We start from the raw sequence: 22,087 nt of genomic DNA on the forward strand, positions 1-22,087 counted from the left end.
TATAAGGTATAGATCAGGTTTGGGTATCACCTCGAGGACCGTGTACAAGCTGAAAATATACAGTCCTGTCCTAGTCAAATATCGTTGAGACTAGGGTCTTTGCCAAAGATGCAAACTTGCCAGTGTTACTCTCGCTGGATCTTAGCAAAACTAGAATTTGAAAAACATGTCGAAGGGGCGAAGCCGGGGTCTTCACCGTTTTAGCGCCGCCATAAGCGCCGTCTACTTGCTCGTGAACAGTGAACACCTACAAAGTGCAACTATATTCAACCGCTGCTGGCACAGCACGCCCTTTCTCTCTGAGCTAATCCGCAGAAAAACTCTTCCTAAAAGAAAATCATCGATCCCCAACTCACTCACACGCGCAAAATTCGATCTTCTCTTACACACTTTTACTGAATAAATCATGGCAAACAAAGGATGGTTCAACCTAGAATCCGCAGGAATAGGGATTCCAGAGACGCAGTTTTTTGAAGGAGACTCGGCGTTCAAGTTTTTGGGATTGTCGAGGACTACGAGGCTGTATGGATTTATGGGCTGGTGCGTTTCATAATCTACCCGGGTGTTGGTCCGACTAACGTTCTTCTGCCCACAGTCTGGCGATCGGCTTTGTGCTTAGTATCTTGGGCTCTATCGTCCTATTCTTGGCTCAGCTTGCATTGTTCGCGATACTTTATGCATTGGGAACTGTCATCTCTCTTGCTGGCACTGGATTCTTGATTGGTGTACGTGACCTATCACATCCTCTTTCAGTGTCTTTTACTCAAGATGCTCCTGTACGCTAGTTTGGTACCCAGTTGAAGCTTGTGAGCATTTCGCTTCGGTGATAGGTTCAGAGACTGAATTATGGGTGCATAGATGTTCAAACCTGTGCGGATTGTCGCGACACTTGTCTTCCTTGGTTCAATAGGCCTTGTATTCGTGGGCGCATTTGTTATACGTAGCGATGTATGTTTCTGCCTTCTGTGATCTCAACCACTGCAAGTAATTGACTTTCAATTTACAGGTCCTTTGTATTAGTACGCGTGTAGTTCCAATCCTGCATTGCCCTAAAACAGCTAACTTTTGGTTCTGCTCCAGTTTTCGTCATCATCGAATATCTTGCATATACGTGGTACTCAATTTCGTATATTCCGTATGCACGTTCCGCTGTCCTCAAAGCCGTTGGTCTCAGTTAAACACATCGATTTCAACTGGAAGTATCTGGGCTGGTAAGGATGCTTCGCCTCTATGTCTTTCAGAACCCCTCTGTAATTTATTTTGTGGGTAGTCATCGGAATACTTCATCTTCCTATTGATACTGTGTGGATTGTCCAACTATATCTTCTCCTGCCACTCCTCTGTTCTTTTCTGTTTCTTTGTATACTAAAACTTAGGAGTTTCATGTGTCCATCTGTCTTGTAAGCTGGATAGTGGGACATATTTCATATCATACGATACAAACGACGCCCTAAGTAGAGTATACATGCTTGAAGTATCAAGTACGAAATTTGTTCGAGTTGTGTGGTTATTCAAGCCTATAAGTTTACATTTTATTTGGCCTAGTAGCCTACCCTCTGAAATTGTTCTTCTTTTCTCTGAGTGCATCCATTACAACGCTAGCAGAGGCTTCAGCAGACACTCCGGCAGCTTGTCTGGCGAGGAGAGTCAACATCGAGCCAAGACTGAGAACCTTGAACACATTCTGAATCTAAACTCACCTTACTGTGGCATTACCAAGACGCATGAATATATTCCACTCTTTTTCTTCCCTTATTGTCGTGAGTCCGGTAACAATCTCATTGCTTTTGACTAGTTCATCAAGTTTCGCAAAAGCCTTATTCTCTGGTTCGATGGTTTTGGCAAATGCAAGACTTCCATTGGTATATTCATGGCCATTGTAGACGATTGTGCTGTCAGGAAGAGTACCCAAATAGGATAAAGCTGCATCCATCTCTGAACCGACGCCTTCGAAGAAACGACCGCACCCGGCGATAAAGAGTGTGTCACCAGTGAAAACGCCTCCCTGATGATTCTTGTTTACAGTATCGGTGACATAGTAACAGATAGAGTCTTGAGTATGGCATGGAGTCGATAAGCACCTGGGAGTCTCGTTAGGTATGTTAAACGGAGCCGAAATCCCGAACGCACTTGATATGGATATCACCGAGCGTAAATTCGTCTTTATCCTTGACCAAGTTGGTTAATGCAGGTATCTTGTCACTGCCGCCGTAGATAGGCACACCAGGGAACTTTGAAACCTAGGTAAAGAACAAGTTTGATTCCTACCCCAAGCGACGCCGAAACACCACATACGAATTCCTATTTCAGACAAGAGGGGATATAGTCAAACGACCACGACCGGAAGAGACGCGCAAGTACCTTGTTTCCTCCACTATGATCGAAATGATGATGTGTAGTAATTCCCGCTACGAGCTGAACGCCTGAAATTAACATTATGATAATCATTATCCCAACATAACGATGTAATGAATTCATACCAAGATTATCTGCTGCAGCGACGACCTTGTTTACATCATAAGGGTCTACTGCAGCAGCAGTCTTTGAGGCATCATCAATGAGTAAATATGCGTAGTTATCTTGACGAACTGGAATTGGGACAATCTGCATCGCGCGCCTGATTGTGGAAAAAGAGAAAGCACGACGCTGAAGTCTCTGCATAAAACTTGAAGCTTTACTACTGGCTACAAGGGTCCTATAATCTTCAACAATCTAATCGCGCGGACAACTGACTAAGCAGCCGGTCTAGATCTCTTATCTGATGATTGATTCCCTTGATACAGATGCTGTCCGCAAATTTTGATTGTTGGTTTACTTGCTTCCACCACAATCAGGCCTGAAATCATTCACTTCAAACATCCGATTTGTGCTGGTCACATCGGTATCATCATGCCTCCGTATGAAAACTCTCTTGCTGGTCAAAGTATATCGGTAAGCCTTCGACACTATTGAAAGGAATTTACATTCATGTTATATGCCCATCAGGAGAAAAAAAACATGGGCCATCCCTTTTCGAATCGACATCTGGGTCCAGGGGGCTCTGGTGACAGTAGCGTTACTTGCTCTGAGTCTGGAACCGTTTCTTCTCCGTCCGCCTCATTCAGTTCCATCCTCACCCCCGTTGTCACACCTTCCTCTTCATCCGCCCCTCTGAGTGCCCCAATCACTAGTACTCTAGCCACCTCTGTTACGATGTTGCCCTCGGCGTCCGCTGTACCTAGTAGCGCTAGCAATAGTTCCGCTCTCTCTCAGAGTAAAGTCAATGCAGGAGCTATCGCAGGCGGAGTAATCGGTGGACTCGTCTTTATCGCGTTGGTCATATTGGGGGTCATCCACGTACGACGTCGCCGAAGGCTTCACACCGCGCCCTCTGCAGAATTCATGTCAGGACGTGCGTTGATAAACCCTTTGGGATCCGCACCTGGTGCTGGCCGCTCCACGTCACAGTTCAGCACTACGAGTCAACTGTCTGCGACTCCCCGTGATGCATTTGCTGCTGCCCCGCCCGCGTTTACACCTGGTAATTATCCCTATCCATTTCCAGAGAAGCTCGGTAACATGATTCCATTGTGATGTTGGCAATGACTTCAAACTGTGCATACATTATGAAGAATACCTTTGGGGTGACACTCTAGTTTTCAATTTCAACTGTACCTACGCGCAGGAATACACTTTTTTCTCGATCTTTCATCATGGCTGTAATTGAGCTACTTTTACGATTAATATTATTATTATTAAGGCTAGTTGTACATGTGTATGTATCCGATATGCATGCATATTTATGCTACATTAGATAAAGTACATAACTTTCACGAAGTTGGGACAAGTCAACAACGCTCATGCATGATGGCAATATGCCCTATCTGGTCGATCTATTGATAATACGTCTCCCTCTTCGCGTCGCCTTGGTGAGGATGTAAACTGATTTGAACCTCGTCCTCAGTTTTCTCTTCCGACTTGGGGATCACTTTTCCGCGCGCTTCTCTCTTCAATTCTGAGTACTTCTTGAGATAATGCTCAGTAATGCTCGCACGGAGCCGCTCATAATTTTCTGGTGTTGCACGCTCATTTCCCCGCAGTCCCGCACTTTCTTCCAACCGCTGGAGATCTTCCGCTGTGAGCATGGGACGACGAAAAGTTGGGAGAGGGGTGGTAGACGGCCCAACACCAGTCGGTGAAGATGTAGACGATAGGGAAGATGAGGCTGAAGGCCTGACTCTGGACCTCTGCCACTCCTTCTCGACCTTTTCTTTGAGAGCTTGAACAGCGGTGCGAGAGAGACTCATGTCGTTGTTTGAATAAACCGTAGAGTGATTGTTACTGGGAGTGTTTACTGGCTCACGACTTCCTTCGCCGTTCAACTTGTGAACCTCATTCACAGCATGGTAATAAAGCCCGTTCTCATCCCTAAGGTAATGGACTGGCAAAAGTCCTTCTTGATTCGTTTCCTCTCGCGCGCCCCAGTAGAATTGAGGTTGACCTTTGGAGACCTGCTCTGCTTCAGGGAATCCCGGATCGTTTTCGACCAGCGACATCCGAGTTTTGAACAAATTATCCAAGTCCTCCACAGTGTAGGCTCCTGATCGTGGAATATCATTTTGAAGGTAGTTGGCGGAATCGAACGCGTTGGAAGTGAAGTCGTGTGCCTGTGCCTCCGACATCAGTTCTTGCCTGGACATAAATGATGTATCGGGGTTCCAGGTAAGAGAGATATCATTAGTCGAAGTCGCACTGGGAACGGCCCCAAAGGGATTTGTAAACGTAGGGACTCTATCATAATTCCATTGAGAAGTGAGATTCGTGAAATCGGTGTTCAGATCGTTCGGACTGCAGAGCTATCAGGTACATGAAAGCTTAGAACATTATTGCCTACACTCAGAAAATTGTGCGACTTACGGCCATAGGGTTCATCGCGTGCGGACCTACATTTCCCTCAGACCATGTATACCACGTATTTGGTTTTTTTGGAGCAGCGTCCCATCCTGGAGCATCTCCAGGAGGAGCGATAGTGTACGGTCCAGTAGTTAGCGGGGAACCGCTACCTGGGTCAGTAGCCCACCATTGTGCCGAAGATAGTGTATTACCTGTCGATGGAGGAGTTGTGTTTGCAGGGTTGGAATCAAATGAGTAAAGTGGCATGATAGACTGATACATGATCGCTCGACTGGGGCGACGGGCAAGATCGTCCCTCGTCATTAAAGGGGCCGAGAGCCCCAGCATATCGGATTGGGTCAGGCCAAAGGAAGGACGACGAAGAACCGGGAAGGCCCCTGGGGGAGGGCACGAGGAGGAGCGTCTTAAGGACGCAGTGGGAGGTGTGAATGAAGGAGATGGAGTCCAGTTAGGGCTCACGCTAGGACTAATCCCTTTGCCACTGATTGGTTCTGTGGTAGAATAAAGAACCTTCCTGATTTGTGATTCCCTGCCTCTACCTTCACACCCAGGATGATATTTGTATCCCGGATGCGCCTTAGCGTGGTTCTTCTTTTCTATTTCTGCCATCGCGATCCAGGGAGCTTTCTGGCTAGCGCTCATACTTTTCCAAACGGAACCAACAATGCGCGAGATATTTCGATGATTTGCTTCAACGTGGTCGGGCACCTTTTTCTGGCGGACAAAGTCGCATCTAAAGAGAATGAAAGCATTCCGGGGGCGAGGTATATGTCCCGCGGGTTGCTTTCGAGCGTGAGATTTTTTCTTCTGTCCCGGTGGAGCGTTCAGTGAGGAGGTGTCCGGATAGGGGAGTGAGGAAGAGAGGACGCCGGGGGAGCTTTCATGTTGAACATGGGTATCGAGGTCATCATCAGACAAAGGCAATGGAGATGGTAAGGTCATATCAGTAGGGACACTCATCCTACGTCGAGGTATACGAGAGCGTGAATGAAGGCGTTACAGCGTTAGTGGTCGTTCAAGGAGTAGTGGCTTCGTAACTGTGTCTGATAGTGGTAGTGGAAGGGATAGCAGAGTAAAGACGAAACAGTGGTGGCGATCTTAGATGTAGAATCTAATTCGCCACGAGTGAAATATCAAGAAAAAGGGCGTCTTTGTAGACCAGGATTTAGATCCATACACGTTGCGAAAGAAAGAACATACCGATAATTTTACAAAGACTTTCTTTTTGCGAAAAGCCCTTCAAAAATTTGGTGGGCTGTCACGTTCGTGATGAATGGACGTTGTGTCGCGTCGTCGACCTGGTTCATGAATGATTCCATGCCTATAGGAAGTCAAAGGGTCAAGAATCAATGTTTATTTTATTCCCAAAACGCGTCGAAGAACATATCTAATGGGGATAAGGACCGGAGACGCGAGACGCAAGTCTACCACATGCCTTCTGCCTATTGTTCGACTGAAAAGGAAAGTGTTGTCATGAGGTTTTTGTCAGCGCATTGAGGTTTGATCATGAGGTCTTCATCTAAGTTTTCCTGGTATTGAGGGCTGGTGATTCAGAATATCGAACCACAGCTAACTAAAAGTTAAAAAAAGAATGAGTGCAGTCTGTGCAGGGGGGTCACTCAAAGGTTGAAGGAACACTGCATGCAGATTAAGAGGTAGCAAATGAGTATAATATATAGATCTGGTACACTAGAATATTCAAGAGGCGAAAAATACACGAGTCACCGTACCCTAATCGCTAAGAATAGCTTGTACAACGTTGGAGACCCTTAGTTGTCGTAGGTCAGTATAAGTCTACAGAAAAGTCTTAGGAATATTGATTGTGATGGTGGAGAGAGGCTTCACCTGGCCACAGCCAACGAATATGATTGGCTGTCCAGTAACGTAGGTCATTGACAGAGCGGCACCGACCTAGAGATCACCACGAAGTGAGCCATAGATATGTACAAGGAAGATGAACGGGATAAAGAATGAGCACATCTAAGAATGATACACAAATACACCGTACCTTGTCATCTACAGTATCCCACTTGGTAACCAACATCCCATCTATTCCTCTTTCCTTCCCAGAACCACTTCCAGAAGAAAAATCGCGCATCGCACGGTCGAATTTTTTGAGTTGATCAACAGCTTCGTTTCCAACGAGAGCTTCACCAACAAAGATGATTTTGTCGGGATTGTTCACTGTCACAAGCTGAAATGAAAGCAATGAAATTCTCGGCATTAGAAGATAGGAAGGACGTACTTTGGCTAAAGCACGCATGAGGGGCTACATATAAAGCGCATTTCAGCATTTGCAGCTAAGCTTCCCTGGAGACATACCTCGTTGTCTTGCATACGACCAGCAGTATCAATCAGCACAACGTCGAAATTGTTGTCGCGAGCTGAACAAGCCTTGAATTGAGTAATATGCGAGAACACATCATATCTTACCGTAGGAGATGGCTTCCTTAGCAATACCCGCGGCGTCCTTTCCGTAACCGCGCTCGAAAAGCTCCACTCGACCTTTACTATCAGCAGCACCATCTAAGCCTAACACACTCAGATTACGGACATGTACCCGAAGCTGCTCAACAGCGCCGCTCCTGAATGTATCGCACGCGGCGATGAGGACTCGGAGGCCATTCTGAATGAGCCAAAAGCACACTTTAGACAAGTTAGTGCTCTTGCCTACTCCATTAACACCGACAAACGTCATCGAGTATGGTATACGCTGCTGTGTCGATGTGAGAGGTGAAGATAGCTTGGTTCGAATGGATAACAGTAGGTCCGTCGAGGTTTTAGGCGTCAAAATTCTTGTTATGGATGTGGAAAGCGCCATTCGAACAGCATTGTTAGTCGCTACGAATCAGGTCAGAGACGATGTTATCGTGATAACATAGAAGCCATCGTTACTTTGAAAACCTCCAACCTTTTTTCCGATTAAACTTTCACCTACTCCTTCGCATACCTTATCTGCAATCTCCTTCGCAACATTCTTCTTCATGAGATGTTGTTTCATCGCTTCTAATACAGGCTTAAGGTCCTGCTCGGTGAGAGTCTTCGATCCAGTTAGTCTGGAGAAGAGGGAGCCTAGAGTTCCCACAGTGCCGGAGTTTGTCGACATTGTTTCTACTTCTGCCGTTTTGAGGGCGGCGGAAACAGTATTGTCGACCTCGAATTCCCAATCCTTTACTTCGTAGAGCCCATCTTTGTTGCGAGAGCCCATGGAGGCTTCATCGAGAAGTGATTGTATATTTTTTGAGGAACTCAGACCATTCACGTCGGCTTTCTCAGCGCTGTAATCCAGGGAATCCATGTCTGCTTCGGTCGGAGCTTCGTCTCCCCATTTGCGACCAGCTTTCTTCGTAGTTTTACGTTTGGGGGTGGTCTCAGATCTAAAGCATGTGAGAAGATGAGGACGAGGACAAAAGGTTCCAGCTGACGCACTCTGAATGATTGACGCTATCTCTGCCGCTTCCAGACTCCACAGACCGCATGCTTGGCCTTCCACCCCTTCTGCCTCCGCGACCTCGTAAACGAGATTTGAGGGCTTGAACGTTTCGAGCAATTTGTCGTTCGTCCTGTGTAGCATCTTCCGATTGTGAAGGCTCTGCGCTGGGTTAGTCATGGCGAAAAAAAACTCAGGGGACTGCATCACCCGTGCTTTGGTCGTCCGAGAGGGGGGGAGACTCTAGAACCGGTTGCGTATGAATAGGACCTCGCAACCTCGACTGGCGCTCCTAAAATTGTAAGTATATAAGATATGCAGAGCTATCCAGAAGTAGGATGAACCTGAGCGGCTTTGTCTTCTAGTTTCTTGAGAAGCGCTTCAAAGTATGTGTCCCAACCTTCAAATGCAGAAGCTAGGTTCAAGGATGTAACAAGACCCGCAGCAGACCCTTTGCCCCTACTATCAGCATGCAATGACGCTACGAATGTAGTCAGGAATGGTTGGAATAGTTTGACAAAGATAGCCTTTAGTGCAGCCAGCAGCTCATCAACATAGGAGAGTTGAAGGATCCGTTGATACGCGACCTGAATTTCGGAAAATTATCTACGAGGGGTTGTTTCTGGAATGAAAAAGACGTACGACGAATATCAACTCTAGATCATTGACGAAAGTCCATTTCACTGCATACCCGTCCTTTTCGTATTTCTCGCCAGTGGTTCTACTTTCAATCAAACCCTCCCTGATGAGTGAGTTGACCGGAGAAGCCGCGGAAGATGCGATGTGAGAAGCCTCCGGAGTAAACGACCGTGACCATAAGACAATTCCTCCTGGAAAGATTGGTCGGAAAATTATATGATTCAACAAAGAGTGACGTGTGGACCTTTATGTGATATCGAACAATGGTCGAGCATGATGACAGGAGAGAGGAAACTTGGAGATTAGACCCGGGTTGTGGACGGAAGAAATTATTGGAGTTTCGGTATTGATTACGTACTCAAAGTTCTTTGTCCTCGAACTATCATGAGTGCCCTCGCTGCGTCAGTATCCCACTCTCTTTTCCCTTTTGAAAATATTCTGACGTTTGCTTAGTGCCCTGCCAAAGCCTCTGCATACCTCTGTTGAAGATGAAGAGGACGAATACGCTCAATATGCTCGACCTGCTCCCTCTACCTCTCAGCAAGTAATAGCGAGGTTCATCGTTCCACCGTATGGGCAGAGGAAAGGTTGGAAACCCTCAAAGGTAGAGGACTATGGTGCGTTAGTCTGCTCAGCTCAAAATTGCTCGTTATTGACCGCATCTCTACAGGTGACGGAGGTGCATTTCCTGAATGCCATATTGCTCAGTATCCGCTAGAGATGGGCCGTAAGAAGGTAAGTTTCAGCTCTTTTACTTGCCTTAATTCTCTCAGACTCTGGTTAGGCATCATCTGGAAATACACTCGCCCTCCAAGTCGACAGTGAGGGTAACGTTCGCTACGATGCTATTGCCCACCAAGGGCAACGACCAGACAAGATAATCCAGTCTCAGTTCAAGGATTTGGTCCCCCTCGCTCAACGAAAAGACCTTGATGATTCGGATCGTCAGATGGAACGTCCTCCAGACGAGGAAGTTCAGGCAACGGCAGACAAGACACGAGCTGCTCTTGAAAAATTGGTTAATGGTAAAATCAAAGCCGCACAGCCGAAAAACGTCCCAGGTAGTCTGGCAAAAACCTCTTTCATTCGTTACACACCAGGACAACAAAATGGAGATGGGCTCAAGCAAAGGATCATCAAGATGTCCGAGATCGTTGAGGACCCTCTTGAGCCTCCCCGTTTCAAACACAAGAAGATTCCTAGAGGTCCTCCTAGTCCCCCACCTCCGGTTCTTCGCAGCCCACCTAGGAAGGCTACAGCGGCTGAGCAGAAGGAATGGATGATTCCGCCATGTATATCGAACTGGAAGAACAACAAGGGTTTCACTATTCCCCTGGATAAGCGGTTGGCTGCTGATGGACGAGGTTTACAAGACGTGAGTGCTAATATTGCCACTGAATGAGCGCTAATTATGGTTTTTCAGGTTCATATTAATGATAACTTTGCCAAATTTTCAGAGGCCTTGTTCGTCGCTGATCGTCATGCACGGGAAGAAGTCCGTCAACGTTCCTTGATGCAACAAAAACTCGCACAGAAGGAAAAGGCATCGAAGGAAGAAAACCTCCGAATGCTTGCTCAGCGCGCTCGCGAGGAGCGAAATGGCAGCATTCCGAAACCCACGGCCGCCTCTCAAGCTGCTCTAAAGTCCTCATTGGCTGCATATGGAAGCGATAGTGATTCCGATGGTGAGTCTGGATCCGAGTCAGTTGATAGCGCGGAAGATGAGGAGGCAAAGAAGATTCGTGACGAGATGAGAAGAGACAAGAGGCGTGAGCGAGAACGAGAGATGAGGATGAGCAACATGGGTCAGGAACAACGTGCTAAGCAGCTCGCACGTCAGCAAAACCGGGACATTTCAGAAAAGGTGGCCCTCGGATTGGCGAAACCAACGATGTCGAAGGAATCCATGCTTGACTCTCGGCTGTTCAACCAGGAATCCCTATCAGGAGATTTTGGCAACGACGAGTCATATAATTTGTATGACAAACCCTTGTTCCACGGTTCAACTGCTGCCGCGGCAATATACAAGGCTCGCGGGAACATTGAGCAGGGCAACGAGGAGTCGTTTGGAGGCGGAACGGATGAGGGTATCGGGAAGGCTTTGGATAATGACCGGTTTAGCCTTGGTCGTCCCCAGGTTGGGTTCGAGGGTGCGAGCGACCAGGAAGTCAGGGAAGGTCCCGTGCAATTCGAGAAGGATACGTCGGATGTCTTTGGTGTCAATCAGTTCTTATCAGAGGCTAGTACGGGTAAAAAAAGAGGTTTGGACTCTGCCGGGTAAGTTGTTCACTGTCCCAAGTCGTGTCAGTTGAACTTATTTGTCTTCTCTTCAGTGGAAGTGGTTCACGGAAACGACAACAGTTAGACCGTGCAGAAAACCAAGACTAGTCTTCCCTGATGTCTCTTGACCAGACCGTCTCCTCGTACGGTGTTATGTATCTGCCACATTATCGTGTATTATTATCCTCAAATATCAAAGGATGCTACCATAACTTCTAGACGCTTGTCGACCGGCCTTTCACAGAAATTCTACTGGAATTCGAACAGTTTGAGTGAATTGGGCTTTCACGGGAAAGGTAACATTGAAGAGGTAGAAAGTTGGTGCGGTGTGATTGATGCTCAGAAGCCCAACGATATTCAAAAAGAACGAGATGCATGATTGAGGTAATCTCATATTCACAGAGACGTCTCCTAATTGGCGTTGATTGTAAGCAAATTGGTCTATGTCGCTGTGGCTTTATGCTCATCGTAGCTTCAGGGGAGAAAGCCTACCAGTTGTCTTCAGGAAAACCAATCAAGATCACAGAAATCTTGACCCATCCTGACCTACCTCCTCAATAAGCTCGGAACGGCTGTGGCCGTTGAATGTACTTACCTAAAGATGTTCATCATATCCTTGAGAATCATTCTCGTTTTCACTTCCTCTCCTTCTCCGATCTTCTTATACTTCTTAGGTTTCGCGTCGGGGTTATTACTCTATGGATTCACTTCGCGTTTACGTTGTGACTGTGTCCAATATGGCCATAACGCACTGCATTTAGTATTTCGGTACAATTCGGACGTCGAATTACTTTGGTAGAGGTTTACATTCCATATAAGTCTTTCCAGGCTCCATAGGTAACGAACAATAGAAACCAAGGGACTGTGAAACGAAAAATGGGGTGAGACTCATGAATCCGCGAAGAGGATGAAGATTGTTCAGAACTATTGAGCTCATGTACGATCAAACACACCTGCATGGCTGCAAACATTTGCTTTGAATTCATCTGAAGCTATATATCGCCAGGAACAGGAACCAGGTTCAAGTAGAATTTGTATGTAGTAACAAGTTCAATGTGCGTTCATGAGGGAATATCATGAGGACCCTGGAGAAATTGGAGAGTGATAGATGCTGCACACCGTTATACACTCGTGGTCTTTCGGGTCATCTCTACAAATTTCTGATTGAGGGGCATCCCGTTCGCTGTCGAAAGTGTAGTTATTATTTGGAGTGCGCTGGTAAAAAGATCCCATGAATCATGAGATACTATGGGCCGGCAAATACAGCATTCCTTACAGATATAAATTCCCGTAGAGCTACCTGTGGCTCTTCGGCTTCACTTGCTTGCGATTTTGCAGTAGTAGGATTTGTGAACATCGAGGAGAAAGAGAAAATAATAAAATGTCCGTGACATCATAATCATATGATCCATATCGCACAGCCACTTACAGCTACTGGAGCAGCGCCTACGTAGCAGCGCTTCAACTTCCTGTGTACAATTGCAGAACAACCTTTATAAAGTAGTAATAAAATCGCAGTGTTGTTTGAGCCTATATAGTTCTCTATAACAATCTACCATCCACGGGTAGCAAGTCGTCCACCGGTGAGACTGTCGTCTCTATTATGAAGATGTAAAGACCGTCGTTTTGAAAGTGACATGTAATTAATATACTCACATTGTGAGTCCTACCATTGCTGGGCCCAGGTTTTCCGAAACCTAAATAGCGGTAGAGTTCAGTTCAATGACGATAGGTGACACATGTAAGTCGTACCTCTGCCAGGATTTTGGGGTTGTTGTAATGTGTCACCTAGCGTAAATGGATATCATTTGTTAAAAGAATGAAAAAGAATGATTTCTTTGAAGAACACTGAAGTGATGTGGGAATCCTTACCGCTTGAACAATTGCACGAGCACGCTTGGCAGCATCCTGAGACTATTGGGAAAACATTAGCATTAGCCGTTTGATTAAGAAAATCATAATGGGACATACTTTGTAGATTCCTGATCCCACGAATACTGTAAGGGACGGATAGCAAGTCGGGGCTCAGAAGCTGTCGAGAACACAACGACTGAAACACCGATACGCACCTCCATCGCATCCGAGTTGCATCATCAACGCAGCGTCAGCTGAATTGAAGGATAAATATAAATTTTACATTCAAAACGATACAGGATACACGTACCGGGCGTAGCAATCCCTCCAGCAGCGAAGTTAACGACAGGAAGGCGTTTAAGCCTCGCAGTCTCCTTGAGAAGATGGAATGGAGCTTGGATATCCTTAGCATAAGCGTATAGTTCCTCCTCGTTCATCGCACTAGCTTTTCGGATCTCGCTATTAACAGTGCGTTCGTGGCGGACACTAAAAGAGTTGAAAAGCAATAAGAACCAGATAGAGCGCTATTGCATATAAATCCTGTCAGACTGACGCTTCCACTACATTTCCGGTTCCTGCTTCGCCTTTTGTACGTATGAACGCTGCACCCTCTGAGATACGGCGCAGCGCTTCGCCGAGGTTACGAGCACCACATACGAAAGGAACTTTGAAGTTGTGCTTGTTGATGTGATGTTCCTCGTCAGCTGGAGTGAGGACTTCCGATTCATCGATATAGTCAACGCCAATAGCTTGTAAAATCTGCATTGCAAACCGTGTCATCTCTGGCCGCAAGAACAATATCATATTATCCCTACCTGGGCCTCTACAAAATGACCAATCCGACATTTAGCCATGACTGGGATAGTGACTGCGTCTGAACGGTAAAACTAAGTGTCGTGCGGGTGGTGTACATTGTGATACGGATTCTTACCAACGATTTCCTTGATCATCGCCGGGTCACTGAAAGAATTGGATTTAGCGCCGATTTGAAACAGAAGCAGATATATCTCATCCAGACCTCATTCTGGCAACACCTCCTTCTGCCCGAATATCAGCAGGAACTCGTTCAAGAGCCATAACAGCACATGCTCCAGCTTCTTCGGCAATACGCGCCTGAAGTCGAAATCAAAACGTGAACTATTTTTTCCCTATGGATTGAAACGAACCTGTTCGGGGTTCACAACATCCATAATGACCCCTCCCAGTAAAATGCACAAGAAATAAGCGGTTTGGAGACGGGCTCAAACAGCTTGTACTCACTTTGAGCATCTGTGCAAGCCCGGATTTTACCTGTTATGAAACTTGTTAGATGATCTATTCTTTCTTCCCTGAAACACATCGCGTACGCCGAAAGTGCCCAGAGTAGAGCTTGCTGCGCCATCGCGCTGAGCAGTAGAACGAGTAGGAGCGATGGAAGGTGTACTGACGCCGCCTGCAACGGCACCTTGAGGGGTAGGCGAAGGAATGGGGCTGGTCATGATGACTGTTAGGGAAGAAGAGGCTTTTTTTGTGACTCGGTTTTGCCCTTCGAAAACTCAAGCCATATCGATCGCGGAGGTCCGAGCCGCGTTAGGAAAGTTGGAACTTTACGTAAGCAGTCCGTCGGCTTTCGAGTTGCAGATAATTGCAGTTGCGCATAGCGCGTTCAGTACATACGTAGCCAGCACAACTAGAGGCAGCCAGCAAGCCGCAGTGGGCGTTGCGAATCAGAACACGAAACTTCTAGCTGATTAAAAAGTCAATCTGCATACATCACGCACGTTGGAAATTGATGAACGAAGAAACTGCTGAGAACTGCTGTTTCCAAAGTGATGCTGTTATGTACGAGCCAGAACACAAGTGCAGATGGATAATTAGACACATAACATCGCGCGGTAACAAGGTCCATCAGCGATCTACTTGCGGCAACCATTGTCCACAATTCACTTGGGGGGCAGGAAAAGAAGGGAAAAGATACACATCTCATAGGGAACAGTTTGGGCCTGGAGTCCATACGTAGATAATCTATCCTAAACGCAGGGTTACATGTCTAAACGGGACGGTATCTACTCAGTGAATCCACTCCAAAGGGACAAGGCAGCGCCCCATATCGACGGTAAGCAATCAATGAATCATATACATATGTAGGTGAGCTGTTTTCAAAAGCCCTTTTGTAACAGCCAGTCAATGATATTGTGCTTCCATCTACCGGTGCCACCCTGAATTATCAGATGCTTTGAGCGACTAACGCTAACCTTGAGTCTCGAAGCTTCTGGAGAACCAGGGGGAAACAAGCCATCGGAAAGCTCTTTTGCGAAAGCCTTTCCAAGAGGGTTTGGTCAGTTCTTAAGGAGCTTCTTTAGCGAACAAAACCAATTACTGTAATATTGCCGTCTATGTTACGGATGGTAAGCAAGAGACGCGTGCCGCCATTCCTGATGTCCGTGTAGACAGGAAGGCTTCCGTTAGAGTTTCTTGGGACGAAATACGGTTGATGTACCACAGACTGTTGGGTGGGAGAAGACAGAGAGCGTGTGGCAGCTGGCAGGCTTCGTGGCAGACCGAAGGACTTGAGACGAAAAAGCATTCTATAAGTGGTTTGGAGTAAGAATTATGCGTGTGATCCAGAATATTGGAAACCCCGGAAATACGCCATGACTGGATTCCGTGAAGAATACTTATCATGGATGAATGACACTGACCTTGAAGGAAACGGAATCAAAGGACGAAGTTTGATGACAAGTTTAACCGCGTGGAAAACTTCTAAATTTGCTGAAAAAAAATATCCCCTCAAGTCAACATTCTTTGTTTCAACTCTCACTGTGCAGCTTGCGAAACATGGCAGGTAACTTTCAAAATATTAAATATCTCTGAAGCTGTACGAATAGCTGTATGAAAGCAAGGGTTCACCGGCCACCGCAGTTGCTAACTTCGGTATTGAATGCGCAGGTTTTTATGCTGTTGATCAGCAAAAAATGTATGGTGGAAGATCGGCTAAGTTGTTGTTGTTCTGAGGAGCAGCACCCGATGTACATTTTTTGCATTTGCTAATTTTACGCGCGGCATGAGTAATTCATTAGCTTCAAAGATATGTTACGTATCACACCAGGGCGCTCCCACCAAAACGCCATACTCCGTTTACGGCCCATCGGAGTCTGTTCTGTCACTCTGTCTCACTCCATTCCAATATAAGCCAGATATAAGCCGACATGCTTCCCGCTTCTTTCCTGTTACTTTCTCCCAATGTCTACCATGTCTTCTGCAGAATACTATCCACCGTTGGCCCATCTCTCGTGCTGGCCACAACCTTCGACTTCTCATATCCGATGGATCCTCCCAGCCTGGCAGTGGGTTCCCCCTTCGTATCCTGCCTACGTTCCAAATTTAGAGTGTAAGTACAATCAATGTAGTAAGTTTTCTTGTCTCACAACTCGTATAGTTCCCCCTTCTCCTTCGGATAACGGCTCTTCAGCCTCGTCCGAGCTGTCCTTCACACCACCGCCTCAGCCGCAGTCTCTACACGTCATCTGCAATGCTCCTCTTATTGCTCCAAAGCCTCTGCCGTACCATTCACCCACTTTCCTGAAATTCGAGCTTCTACCTGAATTGGATGAAGATCTATCCCATCCGCCGTACACGCAACGGCCCTCGAAACGGAAAAGGGAAGATTGCGACGAGTCTGCTGACTTCGTGCTGCGCAAGCGGCGTGCAATGGGCACCTCTTCAACCGCCCTACCACCTCGTCCACCAAGCGTGTCTTCTCGTCATCGCAAATCCATGTCTGTCAGACACCATGTTCATCCATATCGATCCCAAAAATAACAGCCTGAACTGATCAGCCAAATGCATTCTACCTTCACGTCTGTTCTTGCTACTATTAGGTTTGTTGCTCCCCTTTCTGCCACCATCTACTGTTTTGACTCATAGATCACACGCTTGCCAGTCCGCTGCCTTCCTTACGCTCGATCGCAAAAACTTGCGACCGGATAGGAGAACCCTTGATCATTCTCAATGTAAATACGTCTTGTCTCTAGCCTCTCTCGGACCTGGACTTCCATTTTACTCGTACTTGCTATCTGTGTCCGGGTCATCTGGACCTAGTTACTGGTCCAGAGTCCTTTTTTCTATCCTTATCTTCGCGGCTTTTTTTGCATGCATTTGTATCAATATCGCAACCCACTCACACACAGCACGTATTCATTCATATGCATTTTACATATATTCCAATGACCCTTTTTAGGTTGGACATAATAACACTACATTCTTTGACGGATAAATCAATATTGAACAGAGCCAAATCAGAAACCGGATATCACTGCTGTTGCGAAGATAGGTCCTCACTTTCATATGTGGATCCTAGGCATTTTTGTATCATGGTCAAATACGGATACGTGTGCTCCGCATATTGCTGTTACCTTGTTATTTCCTGCTGTTCAACAGGCGGTGAGCATTGGACTTCTCGATCTCAACATGACACATGTCGATGCTCTTCTCGGACATTTCAAGTTGCCACCAAACAATTCGGAAGCTTGGCGCTCCACTACGTCAATATTGAACAACGGTAGGCATTGGCACTGGCCCCAAAACGGTCTCCCTTGCCCTTATTGATGTGAGAGAAACTAAGCCATGTATAGTGTTGTCTCAGTCTTTCAATCTCCAGTCAAATGCTGAATGTGAACGTTGAATCCTGACATTCCTTCCACGCCTTCCACGGTAGCACTTGTATCAACTTTCCCGATAACAATGCTCGTTAACCGATATCATGATTGTGATTTCGTAGACACTAACTCTCGAAGGTCCTTGAGACTTGAAGTTGAAAAATCAGATTGCATCAGGCACTTCGTCCAAGTTTTCCGTGGTGAGAGCACCTGCTACAAAGTATTGAACATGCTTACAGTATAGGATGTCACTAGTCTTGTTGAAATCACGAAGCCCGCATGCGAACGGCGGACACGAAGGATATTCGAATCATTTCAGGGGGACAACGCCGACAATATTCTGTACCAATCAGATTAGTATGGTCCTCACGGAGAAGTCGTCAGTAACAGATGCGGGAAACCGAGTGACCGGAAACTGGAGTATTCGACGACTGCGCTTGTTGCGTACGTTGCTACTATTGTGCATAACAACCTCAATTATGAGATTCGATGGAAGTCAAAGGAGGTCAAGGCCTTATGAGCATATGTATCTCTAGATCTGTACCTTGAAATATACTTATGCAAAGAGAATAGCTGCATAAATATTCCTCACATTCGAAATCACTCTGTTATCTCTTCGGAGATTTGAGACTTGAGCAGCGTGAATTGAAGACTAGAGCGAGAGTGATAGGCTTCGGACCTACTTATGATAAAACATGTAGGTTCCAAGTAGAGAATGCCGTCCGTCTCCGAGACCGAGTTCAGACATGTGAGCATTAGCAGACGTGTCAGGATGAGCGCGATCAAGAGCACCAGTACCAGTGAGTTGAACGACATGATATTCGAGCTGTTGCGAATATGATACCGGGACCATGATGACATCAAAGAGAGGCTGTATACTGGTAACAGTACGGACTACCCTGCGACCCCAAAAGATCCCAACAGATACACTTGAGCACTAATAGTTCCATTACTAGTAGTTTGAATCTTGTAACTAGTAGTCACTGCTCTGAATAGTTAAATGACAGAGAGGTCAACAAATCAGTCCAGACTACGATTCCATATATGGACCTGTGTTCGATGCTGTCGAGCCCTGCATGACAGACATTAACGGATGGGTCTTTGAAAGAATAATGGGTAACTCTCCTTTGATTGCCTCTGCTCAGTCTCTATTCCCTTCGGGTTTCCTTTATCGACTCAGTAACCCACTCCTCAGCTCCTATCAGACTTGATATAATTACCTCACTAAGTCTAAAGCATTGCAACACTGATCCACAATCATTTTCATGATTCTGATTACACGAGAGGGAAGTGAAAGGGAAGCGGTTTGAGATAGCGTTCTCTGGAGGTCAGGGAAAGGCAGGGACGAGAGGGTCACCAAAAGGAAATGTGAGGATCGCGCATCGACTTCCAGGCCTTTGCATATGTGAAATGATTATGCCCACTGGACGTGCTTGACAGTTTTGCTGACTTTTTAGTCACGGGTCTAGTCTCCCTTCTGATGCATGATATACCCAAGATTCACGTAGATTGTGCCCGGGTGTGTACATTTCGACCTTGAATCTTCCCTTTGCTGCCCACCTCCCTTCCTACCTTCCTTAGAAAGATAAAGTGTAGAAACTGTATTTATTGAAACCTTGAGGCAACAATTTTCATCAGTATTTCTCATCTCCTTTGCATCTTCCCCCCTTGGGCCTTAGGACCTATACATTTAAAAAAGTCAATATCAAGATCTGAGGTCTTCCCCTTCTGCCCAAAGGACTTGGGAATTTGGGATAGTGGAAAGCTATCAGCGGACTGGATGCTTTGCGTATGCAAATCCTGGTAGCGCGGGAAAGAGAGATGATTCTCCGAAAGTCTTACCACTCTTCTTATTTTCGGCTCTTGTGCGGTGAATTCAACAGAAGAAGGACGCGCATAGAAGTCAAAGGGTCACAGGGCTGCCCCCAGAAAAATTTTCAGTGAAATCGTACGTCCTTGAAGTCTCCGGCGCCCACAGCGGGACCCTAAAGAACTATCATAACGTCCAACCGTGGTGGTGATGTCTTCAATGAGATAAACATTACTGGAGGTTATGGGGAAAAATCAATCATTCGGGGAATGGAAGTAAGCTAAATGGCCTCGTACCCTCCAGTCTAAATGCTTATATGAAAAGGCTCGAGTATCTGGAAAGAAAGTGGACTGCCTTGGGAGCGGGCCAACGCATCAACGCGTCATTTTTTACCGTGATACGATGGCAGCACTAAAAGCTCCAAACTCAATACCTGAACGATATGTAATTGCTTTCAACATTCGAAGAAAAAAGGTCATTTGATTAGAGCATCTCGTGTTGAATTGGAGCTCTCTGATAAACTAACGAATTAAATATGATGAGGGCCTCTTCAAGTGATGATTTTGAATAACTGCAAAAGCATACGCTGGAGGAGTCAAAGGATCCAGAAGTCTGTATAATGAGATCTTGAATCGATTGTGAGCTTAGGACCTAGATAAGCAAGTAAATAACAGATCGTGAGGAATAATGAATGGTTCACGATGAGACGCACAAGAGACTCAACGACAACAGAGGCCAGTCAAAGTTTCCCATTGTCAAATGGTAGGTTTATCGACCCGGGGTACTAATGCTATTCCCATCCGGCTCATAATCCATACCGAGTAAACCCAGTCTGGCAAGCTCTTGTTGTTTATTCAAAACCTGCCGTCGTAGCTGCAAATGCCTCAACTCCTGATTGGCCATTTCATACTCGTGTAGCGCCCGATGGGCTTCGTTGGTAATCTTGTAGTGGTCCATCATTAGTTGGTGAGTGTATTGGTGCGCGGCGAGATACTATTTGTATTGAAGTGAATTTTGATTAGTGGGTATAAGGACAGGGAAGCAAAAGGAGACAGCGAACAGCAAGATGATAGATTACACACCTCATCACGTAAGACCTTGGATCGATCCACTATCCTCCGCTCTTCCTGTATGATATCGGTTACAATTAGTTCCTCGTTAACCCATTTGAGTAGTTGTTCGATAGACTCCTCAGGTTCGACTGAAGGATGAATGGGAGGTGTCGCTGCTTTTGAATTCGAAGTATCTGCAGGTGATGGTACATTAACTCCAGAGGGCGCCACAGTTGTTTCTTCTGAATTATCTGGCCCCGTAGATTGCTGGGAAGGTCCACGATTGCGCGGGGCTCTAGGCGCATCTGGCGGGCCCCCTCCGCGATACGTTCCGCCTCGATAGGAACCTCCGCTGCCTCTCCCTCGGCCTCTGCGGATGGAGGGAGGTATAAAAAGAGAAGATTCTGTGGGACGAGATTCTGACCAATTTCGAGGATGCTTTGGGGGTGATGTTGAGCGGATAGATTGTTGTGGAAGTACTTGGGGTACAGGAGGTAAGGAGCTTGGCGGAAGTGCAGTTGAAGCAGGATCTGCCGCAGGAAGTACATGGGGTTTAACATCGTTTTCGACAATATTTTTGGCAGGAGTAGGCGGTGTTACTGCTTTGGCGCCCAAGACAGAGGTTTTGGATTCTTCCGGCACTGGCAGAGTGGAAGGAGGCTCTCTGGACAGACTCGGAGCTCTCTGATTTTGACTTAAAAGTTTATCTCTGTCTGGAGTATCATATTCGCGTATTTCTCCTTCATCCCTGGGCGAATCTGGATCGCGAAGCGGGCGTCTCTCCGTTGGAAGCCCAGGACTATTGCGACGCTGGTCGCGTGAAGGAGCACGAGAATGACGATAGCGGGAATCCCGCGACTGAGAACGGTATCGAATGCGCTCAGGTGAGCGTGTAGAAGGAGGAACAGGAGGAGGACTGCCTATTGAGTGAGAACCAAGTTTTATGCGTTTGGGAGGTGGATATTTTGGAGAGCGACTTCTAAAGCGGCTTGGGCCCGGACCGCGCATTGGAGAGACTGGGCGCGCATGTCTTCTGGGAGGTGGAGACGGGGTAAATCTACGAGGCGAACGTAAGGGCGACCTTGAACGAGAAAATCGTCCTAGAAAATTTAAGCTTAAATTCAGAGAGGATAACCATTGACTCACTGCCTCTATACGGTGGTGGATTAGGTGAAAGCCTATGCCTCGGGGGAGACCTGTAACGATTTCCTGGCGGATACCTGTCTCTATCTCTGTCGTAAGGCGGTCTTGGAGGTGATCTTGGAGGTGACCTCGGTGGTGGTCCACGCAATCTTCCTCGTTCTCTACTAAGATCCCGGTATCCTGACGGCGGAGGTCCCCGTCTATCTCTATCTCTATCCCTATCGTCCCATCGAGGTGGCGTCCTTCTTCCTCTATCATAATCTCTGTCTCTGTCTCTCCTGTAATCATCTCTCTCTGAGTAAGTTCTATCGTCTCTTCTCCTCAGCGGCGGCGAAGAGCGTCTATCGGG

The 22,087-nt window shown here is 46.6% G+C and overlaps 10 protein-coding genes across 10 annotated transcripts; 4 read left to right on the forward strand and 6 right to left on the reverse strand.

Moving 5' to 3' along the window:
• Positions 1-406: 406 nt before the first annotated feature.
• On the forward strand, positions 407-1,178 carry C8R40DRAFT_1039238 (SFT2-domain-containing protein; the record flags this gene model as incomplete). The annotated part of the gene is made up of 6 exons (XM_046223814.1): positions 407-540; positions 596-725; positions 786-806; positions 859-948; positions 1,007-1,019; positions 1,081-1,178. 6 exons carry the CDS (start codon positions 407-409, stop codon positions 1,176-1,178), a joined length of 486 nt encoding a protein of 161 aa, XP_046089027.1.
• Positions 1,179-1,549: 371 nt separating this feature from the next.
• C8R40DRAFT_1167988 (Metallo-hydrolase/oxidoreductase) lies at positions 1,550-2,610 on the reverse strand (the record flags this gene model as incomplete). Its single annotated transcript, XM_046231116.1, has 6 exons — positions 1,550-1,634; positions 1,701-2,081; positions 2,131-2,240; positions 2,296-2,301; positions 2,362-2,423; positions 2,481-2,610. 6 exons carry the CDS (start codon positions 2,608-2,610, stop codon positions 1,550-1,552), a joined length of 774 nt encoding a protein of 257 aa, XP_046089028.1.
• A 103-nt stretch (positions 2,611-2,713) lies between these two features.
• On the forward strand, positions 2,714-3,723 carry C8R40DRAFT_876413 (uncharacterized protein). Its single transcript, XM_046236521.1, has 2 exons — positions 2,714-2,931; positions 2,986-3,723. The coding sequence occupies exons 1-2, from the start codon at positions 2,890-2,892 to the stop codon at positions 3,571-3,573; spliced, it is 630 nt and encodes a 209-aa protein (XP_046089029.1). The 5' UTR covers positions 2,714-2,889; the 3' UTR covers positions 3,574-3,723.
• Positions 3,724-5,442: 1,719 nt separating this feature from the next.
• Positions 5,443-5,835, reverse strand: C8R40DRAFT_1039624 (high mobility group box domain-containing protein; the record flags this gene model as incomplete). The annotated part of the gene is made up of 1 exon (XM_046223853.1): positions 5,443-5,835. A coding segment is annotated over one exon (393 nt), but the record flags the coding sequence as incomplete, so codon positions are not given.
• Positions 5,836-6,624: 789 nt separating this feature from the next.
• On the reverse strand, positions 6,625-9,237 carry C8R40DRAFT_1039135 (signal recognition particle binding protein; the record flags this gene model as incomplete). Its single annotated transcript, XM_046223805.1, has 12 exons — positions 6,625-6,687; positions 6,739-6,804; positions 6,902-7,087; positions 7,139-7,162; positions 7,216-7,277; positions 7,327-7,734; positions 7,789-8,263; positions 8,319-8,485; positions 8,534-8,615; positions 8,668-8,910; positions 8,966-9,153; positions 9,207-9,237. 12 exons carry the CDS (start codon positions 9,235-9,237, stop codon positions 6,625-6,627), a joined length of 1,995 nt encoding a protein of 664 aa, XP_046089031.1.
• Positions 9,238-9,346: 109 nt separating this feature from the next.
• Positions 9,347-11,350, forward strand: C8R40DRAFT_1167992 (SKIP/SNW domain-containing protein; the record flags this gene model as incomplete). Its single annotated transcript, XM_046231117.1, has 6 exons — positions 9,347-9,363; positions 9,416-9,579; positions 9,633-9,697; positions 9,747-10,337; positions 10,386-11,239; positions 11,296-11,350. The coding sequence occupies 6 exons, from the start codon at positions 9,347-9,349 to the stop codon at positions 11,348-11,350; spliced, it is 1,746 nt and encodes a 581-aa protein (XP_046089032.1).
• Positions 11,351-12,585: 1,235 nt separating this feature from the next.
• Positions 12,586-14,833, reverse strand: C8R40DRAFT_875986 (SOR/SNZ family-domain-containing protein). Its single transcript, XM_046236519.1, has 14 exons — positions 14,443-14,833; positions 14,353-14,386; positions 14,263-14,294; positions 14,115-14,209; positions 14,028-14,056; positions 13,912-13,970; positions 13,650-13,855; positions 13,407-13,582; positions 13,312-13,350; positions 13,214-13,239; positions 13,115-13,156; positions 12,995-13,030; positions 12,899-12,939; positions 12,586-12,840 (listed from the first exon to the last, which is right to left on the reverse strand). Exons 1-14 carry the CDS (start codon positions 14,572-14,574, stop codon positions 12,795-12,797), a joined length of 993 nt encoding a protein of 330 aa, XP_046089033.1. The 5' UTR covers positions 14,575-14,833; the 3' UTR covers positions 12,586-12,794.
• Positions 14,834-15,234: 401 nt separating this feature from the next.
• C8R40DRAFT_1039214 (mitochondrial large subunit ribosomal protein-domain-containing protein) lies at positions 15,235-15,662 on the reverse strand (the record flags this gene model as incomplete). Its single annotated transcript, XM_046223811.1, has 2 exons — positions 15,235-15,396; positions 15,456-15,662. The coding sequence occupies 2 exons, from the start codon at positions 15,660-15,662 to the stop codon at positions 15,235-15,237; spliced, it is 369 nt and encodes a 122-aa protein (XP_046089034.1).
• Positions 15,663-16,327: 665 nt separating this feature from the next.
• On the forward strand, positions 16,328-16,897 carry C8R40DRAFT_1167994 (uncharacterized protein; the record flags this gene model as incomplete). The annotated part of the gene is made up of 2 exons (XM_046231118.1): positions 16,328-16,466; positions 16,515-16,897. The coding sequence occupies 2 exons, from the start codon at positions 16,328-16,330 to the stop codon at positions 16,895-16,897; spliced, it is 522 nt and encodes a 173-aa protein (XP_046089035.1).
• Positions 16,898-19,855: 2,958 nt separating this feature from the next.
• C8R40DRAFT_876988 (uncharacterized protein) lies at positions 19,856-21,907 on the reverse strand. The gene is made up of 4 exons (XM_046236523.1): positions 21,742-21,907; positions 20,626-21,676; positions 20,268-20,536; positions 19,856-20,064 (listed from the first exon to the last, which is right to left on the reverse strand). Exons 2-3 carry the CDS (start codon positions 21,601-21,603, stop codon positions 20,312-20,314), a joined length of 1,203 nt encoding a protein of 400 aa, XP_046089036.1. The 5' UTR covers positions 21,604-21,676; positions 21,742-21,907; the 3' UTR covers positions 19,856-20,064; positions 20,268-20,311.
• Between the last annotated feature and the right edge of the window lie 180 nt (positions 21,908-22,087).

The sequence above is a fragment of the Lentinula edodes genome, assembly GCF_021015755.1.
Source record: "Lentinula edodes strain Le(Bin) 0899 ss11 chromosome Unknown C8R40scaffold_8, whole genome shotgun sequence".
Classification (NCBI taxonomy): Eukaryota; Fungi; Basidiomycota; class Agaricomycetes; order Agaricales; family Omphalotaceae; genus Lentinula; species Lentinula edodes.